Source organism: Lepisma saccharinum, chromosome 6, assembly GCF_977018435.1.
Source record: "Lepisma saccharinum chromosome 6, izLepSacc3.1, whole genome shotgun sequence".
Taxonomy (NCBI): domain Eukaryota; kingdom Metazoa; phylum Arthropoda; class Insecta; order Zygentoma; family Lepismatidae; genus Lepisma; species Lepisma saccharinum.
This window is the reverse complement of record NC_139234.1, coordinates 8,704,038-8,723,629: the sequence shown is the minus strand read 5'-3', so window position 1 is coordinate 8,723,629 and position 19,592 is coordinate 8,704,038. Positions and strand designations below refer to the sequence as shown.

Below are 19,592 nucleotides of genomic sequence, written 5' to 3'. Positions count from 1 at the left end.
CGGTATGGGCGTAACTTGAGGCCTAATTTTGAGGGGGCAGAATCGATCTTGGGGGGGAGGAGGGCAGAATATAAAAGTTTTGCATCCCAGAAAAATAGCGTCCAGGATTTGCGAAATCACTCTTTATTATTTAGCTCCTCATGTCTCAGGAGATTAATAAAAGTAAACTTGTAAATTTTAATAAGACCAAAAATTTTGGGCAGGGGGCGCGAGGGGGTGCTTGCGTGCCCCTTAATTTTCTTCCGCACCCCCTACGTTCAACTGAAAACACTAACTTTAATCATGTCGTCATATTGAGCGCCGAATGATAGGTACTGAAGTAAGCAAGACCGTTATTATTGTATGCAACAGGCAAGCACTGAAAGAGGTGCCGATACTTTTCTGCACTGGCGGCCGCCAGTTCGTTGTTGGGGATAGTGCGGCAGAAGGGATTTTAAAGATGACACAGTTGCTGTGCTCTTCGCGGTTTGCCTTGTGGCAAACGCAGGTATAATGTACTATGTATTTTGTGCCTTCATTGGTTACATTGAAAAGGTTCAAAAATTGTGGTTTTAAGGGCAGGATGATTTTATTTTGTGTTTCACTACATAGTTCAATAAGACTGCAGCGTGTATCTTTACACTGTTTACACCATTTTCTTGGAGTAGAAGACTTAATACATATCATCATGGACGTCCAGGGGGAGGGCAAGGGGGGGGGCAGCATCCCTGGAAAACGAATGTCAATCTAAAGTTATATATTTCTCACATATTTTAATTTCAGTCAGTAATTTATGTTAATCAGTGGCGGCGATTAGGGATGAAGTTGTTCCCCGTTTTTGGCTATTTTTGCCCCGCACTTTGCTAAACCTTATCTACCAAGGGAAAGTAAACTGTCCTTGCCCCCCCCCCCTAGTCTTGGCACCTTTCTCCCAGTTTTGAAAGGTTGCATGCGTGTTTCATGTTTTCCTTATTTTCAGAATAGCACCCCCTAAATTTCTTTCCGCACCCCCTCAGCACCCCTAGATGATTAATCCTGGCGCCGCCGCTGCTGCCAAGTTGCGACTATGTGTAACGAGACACAGAAACATGACCAATGAGGCCAGTGACTACTAGTAAGAGTTGACAAGAGACGAGATGAGATTTGGCTGTCGCGGTTTCGTCTCGAGATATAAATACAAGTTTTATCCTGAATATATATGTAACCACGCAGCACGGATTGAAGTTTCATAGTAAAGTAAAATTGGTTTATGTAAATTTTTCATCATACTAGTCCCGAACGAGATTAAAAATTGTCGGTCTCGTTGCGACAAGTTTCGAAGGTTGTGGTCTCTAACACCTCTCGATTCTTATTTAGAGGGGGGTTTAGGGAGTCCAGACCCCTCTCCCTGAAAGAGCAATCAAATACTAAAATCAAATAAACATTTTAAAACAGACTTAATAAATAATAAGAAAATACTTGCATTACTGTTATTTATTTCCGCTTTACTTACACGAAGATAACATTGTAACTACAAAAAAATTAAATTAAATGCAATTAAATTAAACTTCGATCGCAACAGGCCCTTGAGAGCCAAGGCCTGGCAAGCGGCTTTTCGTTGGGTGACGTGTCCCATCCCATCGCCGCTGTTTTCTGGCTTTCAAGACAGGAGCCCGTGATTTTGTCTCACGATTGCTGGGTCACCACTGAAGTTTTTTTAGCTAACGATTTTTGTTTTTCTAAAATATTCATTTTTCTATTTGTTGACATTATTTTCGTAAGCTGAACATATTTTTAATACAAATTTTAATAGTCTTAACTAAAAATAAGCTCAATGTCGAAAGTATCCTGTTATGTCCATATCTTACATATTTTTACATTTTCGTGCAATAATAATAATAACCATTATTCTTAATTGAATGTATTATCATTAATATATTAATATTACATGCGAGGCAACCGGTTAACCTACATGCACCCTACCGAAATTAAATTTCGATAGATGCCTCTCTTCGCTATCGGTCTAGAACGAGAAGACACAAGAAACTTGTCACGGTAATATTCCAATGGTGATTTGGATGGAAAGGATGTTGTCTCCCATGGACCTCTTGCAGTCAATCTTCTCATACGTCAGAAACTATAACAAGCTCATACGAACGGTTCCTGAAGTATGCGCCAGGAACACGTACTGTATTTTAGTTTCGAAGATAATATTTTTTGAGTGGAAACTGGTGATGAAGTGGAGGAATTGCTGAAACACGGTTAAGAGATGATTCAAAAGGAATGCACAAAAAAGCATGCACAACTGGTCTGGCTACTCGAAGAATGCAGAAATGTCAAGGTGAACATGAGAAATGTAGTATACGCCAAACCGGAAGTAACCAAATACTTTTAACAATAAAAAGGTAAAAAAGCAGTAAGATATTTCCAGACAGTGCATTTCTTTCCTTACCGAGGTTCGAGCCAGAAAAACCTTGAATTGCAGGGCAACAGGCATAAGGTACGGGTTTCCCGTCGATCCGGCGTGGATGCTGCTGCCGATTTACTCGCGTCGAAGCGCTTTCCACATTGCAACAATTCTCCTGTGTGTGCTTTTTCTCTTTCCTTTTGAAAAATTCGCCATCATCCATCTCTCTCGCATTCGAACGCGAAGCTCATCCATGAAGAAAACCTCTAAAAAGCAATACAAGCACAAAAAAAACAGCTACAAACAAACGTTACATGTCGCACGCTAACACTTATTCCATGTTGAGCAAGTCAGAAAGCGGAGAAAGTCGTAATATGCAGAGGGGCATTGTCTTTTCAACAGAGATACCGGTAAGCTTTGGTAACGCCGATGGCCGGTTCGACAACCTGGTTAGGTTTTGCTGGCACAGCCCCGTATTATCATCTGCTCCTCTGACACGAAGTCGGTACAGTTATGCCTTTTGGCCTATCGCCTACATGTACGATCCTATTACCTTCTCTAGGTGTTTTGTATTAAGTAATTGGGACAATAGCTCACACAGAGCATACGGAAAAAATACGTCCATTTCCAGGTAGAGGTAATGTAGCAATATAGATTTTCCTTTTAAGTCCACATTATGCGGAGATAGGTTAGTCTAGACTGGATCTACAGTTTAAAATGCGATCCGAACTACGGTGTGCCTCCAGCGGGTAATGAACCGGGGATCCACCAGGGAAGCCCTTATGCACTAAGTAGCTGTGGAGTGATCAGTAGGTGCCTCAGAAGCACTCAATATAGTTGGAATGGTGTTGAATACCAAATGGTACACCCAGAGCAATCGAATCATTGGAATAGTGTGACTAGCAAAGGGTACATCCAGATAAATAAATAAATAGAACGGTTTTGAATAGCAGAGTGCACTTAACAATTAGTGTGGCGTTGAATTGCAATGAAATCAATGGACAGTTCAGTGAGTATTAAAGGGTACATCCAGAAAACTCAACAGTTGGAACTGTGTTGAGTAGTATGGTATCTCCAAGACCATCAACATCTGGATCAGAGTTCACTGTAGCAGCTACAGAAATGAAAGGCAGTGCCTTGAAAAGTGTATAATAGTATAATCCAAGGTCAATCTGCGTAACACAATATCTGATGTTGATCACAGAAGTTATCCTTAATATCCCTGGAATGCCATCACGCATACTTCATCCGATCCACCCAATCTAGAGATAAACGAAATGTGGATCGCGGGTCTTCATATGGCAATTGCTGTATGGTAATTTACTTCCAGATTTCGAAGAACCTGTAACAGATAACCGAACCAGTTACAAGCAAAACACTTGTAAATAAACCTTTTATAGTATCGCTTTCCACAGACGAGCGACCACTTATCCGTTCAAAAAGATGCCAGCACCAATTTGCGGGCGAGGTCTACAAGTGCCAACGTAATATCCGGCTATTACGGGGAGCGGGTGGCCTTTGGCATTTCACAGCGCAGACGAGCTGGCATTCGTCAAAAGGAGAGTTCTGTCGATGCGTGGGAAACGCGTAATAATCATGATTAAAACAATCCGACGTCATCGTTGGAAAAAGGAAGATCGTGAACTGACTGAATTCTTCTCTTGCCAGCTGTTCGCCCTCAGCCTGGAGGGCGTATCAATTAAAGGCGTTACGTAACTCCATCTCGGGGAGAGAAACGGAACTTGGTCGGTCGGAACAAGAGCGGGTGTACCTAGATCTTTCATGATTTTACAGTATTTTCATCGCTCGATTTTTAAAATAAAATCCGTTTTTGATCATTCTGTCTTACATTTTATATATGAATGGCTTATTGCAGAAAGGGACCTGAGTCACATTTTTGAGGTATCGGAGTTAATGGTATTTTTGATTTTCCTAGTTACAGACACATCTTTTAGTGCAGAAAGGACGTCAGTCACACGAGGATATAGCCAAGAAAATGCACAGTGAAAAGTGTACTTTAATGCAGAAAGGTACCTGAGTCACTGACTCGGGTCCTTTTCTGCAATAAACTTAGCCGTATTTATACGTTGTACGAACTGTGTACGCTAATCTGTAATACAGCTCGGGCGTAAAAATACTGTCAAACTTATTGACTCCAGTAACATTATTGATTTCGCAACGTGGTGGCCTTATGTCTACAAAAAAATGTGAAACACATTTGTGAAAATTACCATGTGTTCCTACAAGAATAGGCAGTATTTTCAGATATCCAAGTATCATTACTTTGAATACTGTGTTGGACATAAGGGTACTGTCAAGGTATCCGAATTCATCAAAGGTTTGACGTCTCACACCTTCTATCTGTCAAAAGTGCAATAATTGTAATTCCTACGAACGTAAGTTCCCAGTTGCACGTATGCCGATCAAGCTTACTAAATTGAAGGACATATGAACTGCCTTGTCGTATGTACAGACGACGTCAAAGGATTTTATGAAGATATTCTTCAGTGGCCCACTAGACACGGCAATGAAACAGACTCAGATGTAGAATAACACATGCATGTATGAGCTCGTACATTATTGTACTTCAAACACCGACAATAAAGTCCAGAAAGTGCAGTACACTGTCATTTATTGACGAATCTATAATTTTCTGTGGCATATACAGTATAACATAACCTAACCTAGCTTATGTGGCAACGACAAACGTGCGTTGTAGGATATATCTCGTCTTATTTCTCACAGTTTTCACTTTTATTGCAGAAAGGTACCGGAGTCACAACTTTTTCATCTCCACTGTCTCTAGCAGCATACTGCAGGGGGGCGCATTGAGGGCTGCAAAATTAACTATTCTTTATGCTGAATATTTGAGCCAACAGCGGTACATTTCTTTCTTACACTAACAATATTATACGATTTTTCTTGTTTTTCTCAGAATTGTGCAAAAGTGACTCAGGTCCCTTTCTGCAATAAGCCATTCATATATATTTTTTAAATATTTCGCACATTTTGTTTTGTTTTATTGTAATGCCATGTCATGACATGGCATGTGAAGTATCCTTTGATCAAAATCGCCTGAAATTCTGAGGTAGCCCGTAATCAAGCGGTCCCAGTTTCGAATTCTAATGCGGTTGTTTGAATACTACTTAAACATGTTAAAACAAACATTTGCAATCCAATGTGTGCTTTTTCAACATAATTTCTGGGGGGGGGGGACTTTTCGTTTTTCTAAAAAGTTTCGTTATGTTCCACGCTGCTAATTTTCTTAATTGTATTTACATTTTCATCTCTTTAGCAGGGGTGCTCATCCCCCCCCCCCTTGAAGCCTATGACGCACTCCCCCAAAAAGTAGTAAATACCTCTCCCATTATACCAGGTTCTTAATACAATTATCTATGACAGACAAAAGTTTAGGGATTTTTTTTTTTAATAAAAACATATTAGAATCCTTTTCGCGCACATACGCTCACTGCGACTGTTCGAATCATGGGTTAAGACATGGATAGTATTCTTTTCTATCATATATTTTATCCTGATAGTAACGATTGAGTCACTGGTAGAAAAACGACGTAAAATAACAAAAAATCAATAAAAAATCAGTTAATGAACCCCTCCCAAAATGTTTGTGTGAAGATAAATACAAGTGGTAGACAAACTATAAAAAATATATTTTCTTACATCAAGATTCAACTGTCTTTGTTCCTCGCCCAAAAAAATCCTATGACAACGGCGCGTCACGATACCTGCTTCTGGCCACTTCTTCTCTGTAGTACCTTCTAAATAACTCATTGTAGCAAGACTTTTGGTCAGAAAGTCTCGGTCTGGTCTCGACAGGTCTGTTAAGAATACCCGTTCGAAAAATACCTTGCAAACACTTAAGTACAAATGTGCATGACGATTTCACATGCATTTTCCCAGTTTTTCAACTATTCTTGAGTTCCACAAGCGCATCTGCTCCCCCCTCCCCAAACACCCTGTATCTATTTTTGCCCCATTCTCCAAAGATCCTCAGACGAACCGCGAAGTGTCAAAGACCCCTCCCCTATTTTTTGCCCCTAGTTTCAAATCTTCCTTCCTTCGTACAAGGGTAGGAGGAGCGTCTCTATATTTAGAGCACTTCGTATCGGCTTCATCAGACACAGACAATTCACTCAGACGTCTGATCTGCAATAAAAAAAGACGGCGGAATTTCTCCACATGGTCTCTCTCATGCGATAAAACAAAGTCTTTGTGTCTGACGAGAATATATACAGTCGCCCAGCGCTAAATATGGACGCAAACAATATTTCAAACTCATACATAAACTACTGGAAGGGACTTTGGTTTTTGGCAAATGCCGTAACACCGAAAAACGTTAATTGTCGCAATAATATGCTTACACACACACAAAAAATAGACATGTTGTTACGGTTTTGATGTACAGTGGCTCCAGAAAGTATTCGTCTGTATAGAGGAATGGGTTATTGGATGTACAGACTGGCATTAAATTACAATGAAAAATAACACAAATTGCACTCGATTACTTATTCGTTTGCACACAAAAAAATATACAAAAGGAAATGTCGTATTTGTCATACAAAGTGAATTACAACAAAAAATACATTAACACGCATCATCCGATGCCAAATAAATATTCGTCTGCAATACATAAAAATAAAGTGTGTCATCTTTACAAATGGTTAATACTTGGTGGGACCACCTTTGCTTTTAAGGATGGCTTCCACCCTTCGTGGCATTGATCGAACCAAATTACTTGTAGTTTCCTGTGAAATATTACGCCATTTAGTCATTAGAGCTTTCTTCAGATCATTTTTATTAGAAATGTTGTGTTTGCGTATGTTTTCCTCCAGCATATTCCACACATGCTCTATGGGATTAACATCTGGAGACTGTGGAGGTGTTTCCATCCAGTGTGGTGTATTATAGAGTAACCACAACTTGGTGTTGTGAGCCGTATGCTTAGGGTCATTATCTTGGGTGAAGATGTATCCATTGGATAGACCCATATCATGCACACTTTTGGGAAGGTGGGACTTCAGGATGTTGATGTATGCTTTATGATCCATGATGCCTTCCACAAAGCACAGATCCCCAACACCACTGGCACTCATGCACCCCCATACAAGTATTGATCCTCCACCATGTTTCACAGTCGGTGTTAGATTCTTCTCAGCCAGTTCTGTGTTCTTCTTCCGCCACACCATGACCCGTCCATCTGACTTGAAAAGATTAAATTTACTCTCATCTGTGAATATGACTCTCTTCCAGTAGTCATATGTGTCATTTTTATGTGCTTTGGCGTAATCAGTCCTTTTCTTCCTGTTGCGTTTGCTGATGTACGGTTTTCTACGGGCAGTTCTTCCCCGATACCCAGCTTGGTGGAGAACACTTTTTACTGTTTCTGCCGAGACCGTTTTTCTAGTTTCATTTGCAACCTCAGCTGCCAACTTTGGGTCACTCACTTTCGGATTTTTCGCAACTTTCCGCAATATCACACGTTTTTCTTTCTGTGTTAACTTTGGAGGTCGTCCATTTCTTGGGGCATTTTTGTATGTTCTTGTGTCTTTAAACCTATACACAATACTTTTAATTGTGGTGATTGGCCTACTGAGTGTTTTGCTTATGTCTGTGCAAGAGTTACCACTACGAAACAAACTCACCACAATACGCCTTTCCTCTTCGGTAGTTTCCTTCGATTTGCGCCCCATTTTTCCACACGGGTCCAACCCTGGCCTCCAGCACGCACATTCCCTGTTGCAACGGACGAAAGCTTGTACTTGCACCACACGAGCTTCACTTTGCGTCTCAAAAGCGAGTACCTAGGGGGCGTGATTTCATGGAACTATGTATCAGACGAATACTAGTTTGGTGCGTAATATGACATGATTTTCGATATTTGTGTTGTGTTCGAACACAGCAGGAAATATGTTTGCTTTTTCTCTTGATTTTCACAGAACGAATGTGGACGTGTGTCGGTATTACATTTTGCTCATGCTTTTCTTCTTTTGCAAAGTGCTATACGTGGTTTGACAGTCTGATTGTGCTCAGACGAATACTTTCCGGAGCCACTGTATACGAAATTGTAATTGGATTGTAAGGCTAATTGGGACTGGACCTACAATTTAAAGTGGGATCCGAACCACTATGTGCCTCAACTCTAAGAAATGGTAAATAACGCGAATTTGGCATATTACGCAATTTCTGTATTTGTCACAATTTCAACACATTTTACACTTAAATAGTGAGAGAAAACAGCGAAAATAGAACATTCATTGTTTCACGAACCTAAAGTAACGCCTTCATAACATTTCAAAAACATTAAAACGACCTGTGCTATATCCTCAGGTAAGTTGAAATGGATGCTTTCGGGTTCCACCCAGGCCTCCCCTATGGCACAGTGGTAGCGTCATTGCCTTGTAATCAAGAGGTCCCGGGTTCGATACCCGGTGGAGGCACAAGTGGTTCGGATGCCACTTTAAACTGTAGGTCCAGTCCCGATTAGCCTTACTGTGCATAAAGTGGACTTAAAACACCAACTCAAAAATCGGGTTCCACCCCCCCCCCCCCAAGTTGGCGAATATTTCATTTAGATAAATGTTCCTTGACTATTTTAAGTCACTATTATTTATGACAAGGAGGAGAATTTCCAACTTACCTCACAGAAACGTTGCATGTTACTAATATAGTTTGGGTCTCCCCGAGGGTGTAGTGACAACGTCCCTTGAAATGAAGGGGCCCAGAGTTCAATACCCGCTGAAGTCACACAATGATTCTGTTCCCACTTAAATCTACAGGTTCAGTATCCATTCGGTTATCTGGGCACAAAACGGATTTAACAAACTCAAACTAAAAAAACTAATAGAGTGAGATTTTGTAGCCTTGATCTGGTTGAATACATTGTTATCAACATTGTTATTTGAAAACATTATTGACACTCCATAGAAGTTTGAAATTTTCTGTGTTAAAAAAGTTTGTCTCAACAAATGCAAGCATCTTATTAATACAAGAGTTCACTTACCAGATAAGTTAACGAACATATAAGGCAGGCATAATTATGGTGCATTTGGAAGAAAATGTGATAAAAACGCAAATTTTGACAAAAATGACACCGAAAATTTGAGGTCCCAGAGTATTGGTGTTGCTTTTTATTTTATATTTGTTTTTGAAGTTGCACCAATTCCTAGATGTGTCTTAGCTCTCATACCTCGCAAACACTTCTTGCTATTATCAATCAGTTGACAGTGTTCTGTCTCTTTAATGGCCTTGTACAGTCACGGACACTCCTGGGTTGTAACAACCCCATAGAAAGTCAATGGAATCGTTGCAATCCAGAAGTGTCCATGACTATACAGTCACGAAAAAAGTTTCCGTTGTTGCGGAATCATTAGAAGGTACAATAAATTTTCCCTAGTGTACAAGCAACATGCCAATAATAAAATAGACATACATCACTTTCATTCAACGGGTAATGCAAGATTCAAGGTTTGTTTTTCAGGTGAGGGTGTAAACAGGTGTAGGTTGTATTTTCCAAAACTTTGTAACAACGACAATTTACATTTAGATTGTGCGTGTGCAAGAACATATCAGGTTGTTGTAGCACCGTAACTACAAGCTTTACATTTCTATGCACCGTCTGAAAGTTGTCACAAGTTGAATCATATGTTGCTCTTGCACAGAACCACGCGAAAACCTGCACTGCACACCTAAAACCATTAATCACATGTGTGTCAAGTTCTTGCCCCAAATACGTGCAGATAATTTCTATTCAATCGGAGCACAGCTGTGATGAACCTCCGGCATCTGAACACCTGCCGCGCTTCAGTTGCGTGCATGTGGGTACATTAGGCAACTCGTAGGTTACATACATGTTGGTTCCGTCGCTTTCGTGCGTTCGAAAACTTACCATACAGTATAGCGTCTGATATTGGTAAATTTAGTAACGTGTTCAATTCATTCCCAGCTCTGCGTTCTAAACAGGACTTCTACATTTAGGTTCTATTGGGCAACTATTTTATAACAATTTTTACAAACTTTGTCTTGTTCAATGGTAAAATCAAATTAAAAATAGTGAAAATTTTATTTACAACCGTTCCAAAAAGAAATTCTTGGACGTTAACCATAAATTTGAGAATAAACATGACATGTGCTATGACATCACTTCCTTTAAGCGTGGAATTGAATGTGTTGTTCGTGTTTCATTTCATCGTGTACAGATGGCTTAAAAACCGCGCAGTCAGCGAAAACCACGGCATAATCATTGAGTTAGGCGGCAACCTAAAAATTACAGTCACTGGGTTCAGTCTATGGAAAAGCAACAAAGTGTTTGATCTGGAAGAACGAGAAATAGTAAGGCAACAGTTACATGCTACGTGGTCTCGTAGAATAACTGTTCTGGGAATTGTGGAACAGTGGGCACAATGCATAAAGGTTCATATCAGCTCATACGGCAAGATCCCGGTGCCCCTGCCTACGAAAAAAGTGCATGCCATAAGAATAGCCCAGTAGTAGTTAATACTACTAGCTCCAATTAACAGATGGGCTCTTAAGTTTTAGACACGATCTCGATTCCACTGAAATTACGCTCTAAAAACAGCAAGCTTGTACTTTTCGTTCATATGTTAACACAAATTAATTATTTTTTCATTGGCTACAAATATCATGGAAAGCTATAAAGTGTACCCCAAAATACTTGAGAAAAATGTAATATGTGATAAATTTTCGTAGTAATAATCTTCAGTTTAAATTCAACTCTTCAACAGTACCAATTTACTGCAGAGGAAGGCAAACGTTAACCTCCCTGCCACACTCTTTTAAAAGGAAATGCTAGGTACCTGGGCTTGCCTGGTGTAAAAGGAATACAACTGTTTGGGAAGACGGGTTTCTTATTGAAGAGACCTGACTAATAGAATTCCATCACCCTATAAGTGTTCCCACTCCGGGAACTAAACAGCCCACCTAATACAAAGCTTCACTTACAAAGTCCACAAAGGATTTTCCTTTTCGGAAGATTTCCAAACCATAAGATCAGATCAACGGAACTGAAGATTACAGTTATCGGCGGCGGTTGAACTCACAAAGCATGTGGGCCTTGTGATATCATTAGAACAATATAATGAGCAGTGTTGTCAAATCAGACTAGTAGGAAAATCACCTAAAATGGAGGCAGAGTACCAAACGGTTGACAGAGTGATAACAGCATAGCAAACCAATGTCTCGAATTAGCAATCTAATTGCTGTGATTTATAATTGACAATCACAACAATGGCTGAGAAAGTGCGCGAAATGGTACCGTTTGGTTCCAAATGATACAAAATGGTAGCAGTGCGAATGCTAGAGGATGCTGTAAAACGCAACCACGCAACTGTGTGTGTTCTGGGAATCTGGAAGCAGAGCAAAAATGAGTGGTCTTTCAAGCTTGGCGAAATCAAGTCGCAGAAATTAGTTGTGGTATCTTCGATTTTATACGTAACGAATTTGCGTGCTAAATATTTTGGAGACACACATGAATTAGCCATTAGCTATCATCGTGGCTTTCAATCAAGTGATCTTCAAATGTGAGTTCCAGCTCCGATTACCATATCTGTTCATTAAGTGGACTTGAAAACACACTGAAAAACTGGCAGTTGTCGTTCAATGCGCCAACATCCTGCAAATGCATAACCGTTTTCCCGCATAGTCCCATCGCTTCAATCAGAAAGGCCTTTTATGTTGGTGGAGCCTGATGAAAAGGAACAATGAACGCCCTCTGACAATGTGCTCCAGCTATTTAAGTCCTCCCCCGTCTGTTAGCAGCTGTCTGGTCTTCGGTCCTTACCCTTTCAACCACTTCCTTTGCAGAACCAATCTCTGTGTTAGGCCCTCCATGCAGGACAAGATCTGAATGAAGCCTCTACTAAATTCTCAATCCTAACACGAATTCAAAACCTCTATTCTTGAGTAATTTGCCAACAAATATTAAACAAATGTGTAGATTATGTCTAAGGAATGTGTTATTTTGTTGTTTTCTTGAGAGAGAAAATGGTCGCCAACACTATTTCCTGGCACCAGTTCTGAAATTTGTCCGCAGTGTGGCCAGATATAGTCACGCAGAAAGATGTATCAGCAAATCCTCGAGTCAGACACACATGGCGCTTTGCTCAGTTCTGAATTCAGGATAAACCTCCAGTTTCCTTACCTCAGCATCGTGTGAGAGCTATCTTATCCTCAAGTCAGGAAAGAAATAATAACAGACTTTACAAACTATCCTGAAGTCTATTCAGCTACTAATCAGAATTGAGGAAAATAAGAACAACAACATTCAAGGACACTCCCCCCCAGATATCTGGGAAATGTTAATTTAATTCGAATGGTGAAATTGTGATATTTTATTGAAAATAGTAATATTGTTTTATGGTATTTGCAGATTGAGAGTTACATCAGATTTTTAAGACCTGTGCAAGACCTCCTGCTACCTTCCTGAACTGAGTTCGAGTTTTTACTTTTAAGTCCACTTTATGCACAGTAAGGCTAATCGGGACTGGACCTACAGTTTAAAGTGGGATCCGAACAGCTATGTGCCTCCACCCAGGACCCCTTGATTACAAGGCGGCGACGCTACCACTGCGACATCGGGGAGGGTTCTTCCTGAACTGAGAATTGAAGAGTCGAGTATATATTCCGTCCTCAATAAGCCCGTCTGAGACTGGCTTGGCAAATTTTCCCCTGACTGTAAAAGTGTTTTTGAAACATAATATATTTAGTGACAGGATTTAAAACGTACAAACCAGATGCAAACTGATAAAAGAATGCATAAACGTACTCCGCTTCAATATCCTTATTTACAGTTTCAGAAGTGACGTAATAACCCTCTCACCAGCTGTACACACAAAACTGCATTTGTCCTTCACCTTCGCGACGTCACGACACGCTTACTTTCAGTCACGACTCAATTCTCATGAGGAGCAGTTAATTTACAACTTACAGTTTATGGCTATCGCACTAAACTTGTAAAATAAACATGGCGACGCCAACGCGGTGCTGTAAAACATGTCTCCACTAAGAAATATAAACAGTTTGATTTTACACTAGTAGAAGAAAAATATAAAGCCTGTTGCTAAAAAAGAAATTCCGAAGGCAATTTCTTTTCCCTTCCTGTTATCCTGATCCAAGGTGAATGCATAAAGGAGTATCAATGAGGCACTTGCTCCTATTAATTGTTGATAGGGATGGAATCGAGATGATACTTGGTAGTGACTCTACTTGTAAATACTTGCCTCGTCTCGAAATCTATAGTACAGTACGTTCGTTTTGTCTCTAGGCCGAGATTGCGCGTGACACGTGCAGATGCCGGCATTTTCGTCCCGTAGCGTCTCGCTTATTTACGCACGTATCTTTAGCATGTAGACAATTATATTTATATTCCATAACGGGTACTAACCTGTGTTATAACAGTTGCTCAAAGTTGTCCACGCGCTATCTCGGCCCAGAGCCAAAACGAACTCGCTGTACTATAAACAACTAATCACACAAACATCCACATAGTATAGAGGTAATTAAGCGAATGTAGAATATAGAGAATGTCTCTAATTTCTAATATTTGGTATACTAACTAAATTTGGCCTTCTAATCACGAATCTGTTGTTAAAATGCCGTGGACACGTCTGGAAATCGTGAAAAAAGCTGATGTAAGTTGATTTTTTTTTTAAAAAAAAAAAAGCTTTCTCGCGTTGTTTTGCGAACAAAATTTTAACTATGCTTGTCTAACCTAACCGAACCTAACCTAACCTTGCCGCAAATGGTTCGTGGGGCTATCCGTGAATGGTTTTTGGGGCTATCCGTCAATGGTTTTTGGGGCTATCCGTGCATAGTTCGTGGGGCTACCCGTGAATTTTTACACGCGTCCGCGGCATTTTAACAACAGATTCGTGATTAGAAGGCCAAATTTAGTTAGTATACCAAATATTAACGTAATTAGAGACATTCTCTATATTCTTCATTCATACCCTAATTGTTTCACTTTGACCTTGCATTTGGAACTATGAACTCTTGAGGAGCAGAAGTATATGCTGAACACGTATGCAACCACTTGCCACTAATGGATCCACCTTGTAATTACAATGAGCAAAATATACAACTTATCTATAAGTAACCAGGGGTGGGTGTGTGTGTGTGTGTGTGTGTGTGTGTGTGTGTGTGTGTGTGTGTGTGTGTGTGTGTGTGTGTGTGTGTGTGTGTGTGTGTGTATATATATATATATATATATATATATATATATATATATATATATATGCATGCTTGGTATCAGTGGCGTGCCCAGGATGTTTGAAAGGGAGGGAAAGGTTATGTACAGTTTTTCTGGTAGTCAACCCTCATTTTGACATCTTTTCCTACCTTGACGTTGTTTTTTTAGGAATACTGGGCCAAAGGGGGAGGGGGGTTATAACCCCCACCAACTCCCTCTTGGGCACGCCACTGCTTGGTATATCTAAAGAAGTCGCACCAGTAATGAAAATGTATTTTTGATATATTTTTCTTTTTCAAATATCTTACAAAAGTCTCGAATACTAAATCTCTGTCTCGTTTCTTGAGTGAAAAAATCCATTTTAGGCATTGATAGGCTAATCGGGACTGGATCTACAGTTTAAAGTTGGATCTGAACCACAATGTGCCTCCACCTGGTATAGTATCCAGGAGACCCCTAGATTATATAGCGACGACGTTACAAGCACGCCATTGGACAGTCTTAGGTCTTGTTCTCGTCTCGAAACTCGAGGCGAGATGTATAGATTACCGATTTCTCGAGGTACAAGCTTACTAACCCACCCGAATGTATCTTCATCGGTTCTGAGCGCACTGTTGCCAGCTAACGTTATTTGTCACTAAATAAAATTTCTGGTTTGGAAAATTAATCCTTAGTAGTTCTTGATAAACAAAAATGCACATTTAGGCTTGATTGTGGTTGAAAAATTTAATTATTCGTGGGAAAAGCTACAAAAACATCACATTACTACTTACATAAGCAAATTACCTCGTTTTTCTTACCAGATAAATTTCTTGATTGATGTGGCTTGTTTTACTCCGCTCTTCTGCCACTTTTGGCTAATCGCGAAGTTAAGGTGAGTGATTATGTAATGACATTGCTGAAGGGATACTCACAAAGAACACTCATGCTCAGGCCGGGATTCGAACCGCTACCCCATGCGCACATACTTTATGCAAATATGTTAGTCTAACCACTTAGCCACTGATCTCTTTATAGATATATTTAAACGGATTTCATGTAAATACGAGATCGCGGGAAATGTACCGACAGTATAAAGTGTAATTCGAACACATGAAATAAACCTCTACTGGGGATCGAACCCAAGACTCCTTGATTTCAACTACTGAGGCAGGTAGAAAGTTTCGTATATGCATGTGCACGACTTGTACAAAAAAGCACTCTCACTCCACTGTGTTTTTGTATCGTTTTATGACAATATACACAAACGCCCTACAGAGAGTCGAACTCAGAACCTATGCCTGCATAGTGCATTACGATAACCACTACAGCAGTGAGGTATCTTCATTTTCTGCAGCTGAACTTCTTAAAATGGTATATATTTCAACAAGATAGCCACACAATAACTTTTCTTGGACTGACGATTCTGGCTACGTGTTTCTGTTAGTGACAAATAAAACGTGTAAAACATTTTTTAAACTTACATCCAGGAGACGGGACATTTTTCCTTGTACATCGATAAGGTTGGTAGGTTCCGGGCAAAACTTTGCCATACATTGTTCGATCCATCCTGATATTGGACCACTCACCACTTGTCAACGCACAAAACACAATACTCACATACGCGCACTTGACAGTCAGCTGTTCAAATTGCCGGCCATTTTAAACCCGTTTTTAAAACACTTCAAGCACTTTAAGGGTTCACAAGTTTCAGAAGCGAACACATCTCGTCACTGTTCATTGTCAACTCGCGTCGTCGGGATTTTCGACTCTGAATGACGAGCCGGGGAAAAGATAATTTTTTTTTACTCTCTTCTTTCCGTCCCCCAAGCTCCTTGTTTTTTGTATGAGGCGAGACGAAATTTAGCCGTTTAACTATTTGCGCCTGCGCGTAGAAGGACTACGACGAACAACACTGAAAACAAGCAAGCAGACGAAAGAAACACTCCCACAACTCGCGAGAGAAAAAGCGTGCGCCACTTGAATACAATTTTTACTCACCAACGAAATTAGCACAGTATTGCCCTCTGGCGATGACTGCTAGAAACTCCAAGTCACAAACAGGCAGCGTTGAACAGCATGCGAATGCAGTACTACTGGCCATGTTCACAGCTAATTGTACAACACTTTCGTTTTCCACCGAACCAGAAATAAGAGCGAGGTGCTTCGGAGTATAATATTACAACCTTTAATATTAAAGAAACATCAGCAGCGATTTTTAGCAGCTTCTTGGACTGTGTTGAGTCACACATGACACTTGCATATATTTTATCTTTTACTATATCAGTTAAGTTAGATAAGAGCTGTGGTGAAATATACTCAGGTGATTCCGTCCTGGATCCTTGATTTAGTTTATTTAACGTCGCATCTCTTCCATCTTTTTGCTAATCACGACAATATCGACGAATAGTGATAGGATAAAATGGATGCAGGGACAATCACAAACAACGTACGTATATGGACGACACAACACAAGCACCACACCACAGACGACCATATCGGCTGCGGTTCCAGGCTTCAGAGCTTCGTTAGCCTGCAAAAAAGAACCCAGGGTGTACTACGCGGAAGAGAGATTGACAATTACGTGCATTCCGCGAAGATCGCCCTTTACATACCCATCGTAAAGGTTGCATCAATCTGTACAACCCGAATGACCTATAACGTCAGAAGACTGGTCTAATGTTTTAGAGAATTACATTATTCGAAACAGAACTTCAGTAAGAAGGTTACTTCAGGGTAATAATAATATATGTGATCTTACAATAAAATATATCGCAATTACGAATCTGTAATACAAAACTCAGACATTAGCCTAAGTTTTTTTTCAACTCGCCAGACGTACGCTATTTAAGAAGTGAACCCAGCTAATTTGTAAAGACGGACCCTGGTTCTTCCACAATATTCAACAAACACCATTACATGACGCGGTTGCATTGAGACCCTTCATATTCCGAAGAATAATACTATTGTAATTGTAAGTTTTTAATGTCAATATTCCACACATCCGTTAAATTATGTTGAATTGTACTTGCAAAGACTCGATTGAGAAAAAACACTCTCTGGCATTGTTTCGTTCAAATTTATGAACCTCTAATCTACGTCACACGAAAATTCCCGAATTTCATTGTAAAGTCATATAGATTGTAGCGACGTGCAAGCCACATGATTCAAGTTCTGTATCCTTGTAATAGAACCATACGAACTTCGATCGTTCCAACGACCAACTTGAATAAAATATTACACAAAATATGAAGGATCCATGCTTGATTAAGCATTATTCACACATCCAGTTATGTAATAGCTCACATGTTTCTGCACTTTAGCCGTGTAATGGCATTAATGGAAGGACCATGATTCGTAATCAATGAAGTAATAAATAAATTAGAACATTCCACAACCTGATGAAAGAGCAGTTCCGACTACCCGTTGTGAATAAAATAGACATTTCCACATATTCATTATTTTCATACGAGGGCAATGATTTGAAAGTCAGAATCTACACGTTATCATTGAGATAACATCTTGTGAAGCACGCATCTCTCATATCTGTGACGTCAAAAGCTGGTCACAAATTATGTCCTTCACCCCACCCCTCAGTCTTCTGAGTGTGAGCCAATCATTACACATGTCGTTTACTTTGTAAATAACGATCAATCAATCAATGCCATATGAATATGCCAAAGAAAAAAGTATGACCAAGTTCCAAGTTAGCTTTAAGGGATATTTCATACCGAAACGTAAAACTATACGCCATGGGAATCAGCCAACTTATTCTCGTACAATATTTAAGATATTGTACTGTAATGCAGTTATGTTAAAATTGTAATATTTTATATTGATGGAAGTAATTCAAATTATTAAAACTTAATTACTTCCATCACTATAAAATATTGCAATTTTAACATTAACTGTATTCAGTATGTACTAGCATTCGTACAATATCTTACTTACCATTTTACTAACAATTTACGTTTCGATTCAAAATTATTTTTTTTATATTACGTACGCGTTCATAAATTCATATTTGAAACATCACTTACAACTCAAGTCACCATTACAACCTTTGTGCTCGTCACAAGTTTGTGCGATGGCACGCTGTAGATGTTGTTTATTTCGAGACTCAGGACGAGAACGAGATTTGACCTTCGAGACTGCGACGAGAACGATACAGACGTATGTATATTAATCGAGACCGAGAACGACACAGACATTTACAAATCCAGACGGACCGAGACAATGCCAAGTCTACGCTGCCTTTTCTTTCACTTAAACAACGACTTTCTACAATTGTTTAGGCTAGTAACAAAAAACGGCGGGTCAATACAGTAACATATGCATACGATTGCATGCTCACCCTCAAACATACACATACATGACCTCGTGCTTTAATTTACACGAGATACACAACTCACATTATCAATCTTGATAAATTTATTTTTCTATTTTTTGTTATTTTACATGGGATGAATAATGAAGCGAAAATGAGGATGGGTGGCAAATTGAAACACAATGCCTTATCGCGGGTTCGAAACTGAGACCTCTGACATAGTAGCTCTTGATGCTAACCACTCCGCCACATATGCTGGCTTGATCGAGAGCAAGCGCTGGCTGGCAGTGTCCAATTCGAACAAAATTTTATATTATAAAATTAAAACCAAAGAAATTTAAAAACCGCGACTCGTGACATAAATTATCTAGATACCAGGGTTGTTAAAGGTCCAGGAATTTTAAATACATTCAATTCCGGTCCAGGAGAGAAAATCAGCAAGCGTAAATGGTTCTGGACCGTAGAGAACCTTTTTATATATAAAGTATTTCAATTCGGTCCAGGAATCTCTTTTCAATGAAACAATATACGCAACTTGGACCGAATTTAAATTGTGCGGGAAAAAGGTTTCGGTCCTGAAGCGGAACCCATTAGAACTTTATGGATTCCTGGACCTTAACAACCCTGCTAGATACCCTAATACTACAAGCGGATCTTTCACCGACAACATTTTTTTTTTCTGAGAAGGTAATTCGAATCGT

The 19,592-nt window shown here is 39.7% G+C and overlaps 1 protein-coding gene across 2 annotated transcripts in view; it reads right to left on the bottom strand.

The window, feature by feature from the left end:
- Pax (paxillin) overlaps positions 1-19,592 on the bottom strand; it is a 153,351-nt gene that overhangs the window by 109,430 nt on the left and 24,329 nt on the right. The window contains exon 1 of one of the 2 annotated variants that reach the window (XM_083123453.1): positions 16,049-16,487. The exons of the other annotated variant lie outside the window; for it this stretch is intronic. Within the exon in view, the coding sequence (XP_082979579.1) occupies positions 16,049-16,133 (85 nt within the window). The 5' untranslated portion in view covers positions 16,134-16,487. Of the gene's footprint in view, positions 1-16,048; positions 16,488-19,592 lie in introns of those variants that run through there. 2 annotated transcript variants of the gene reach the window in all.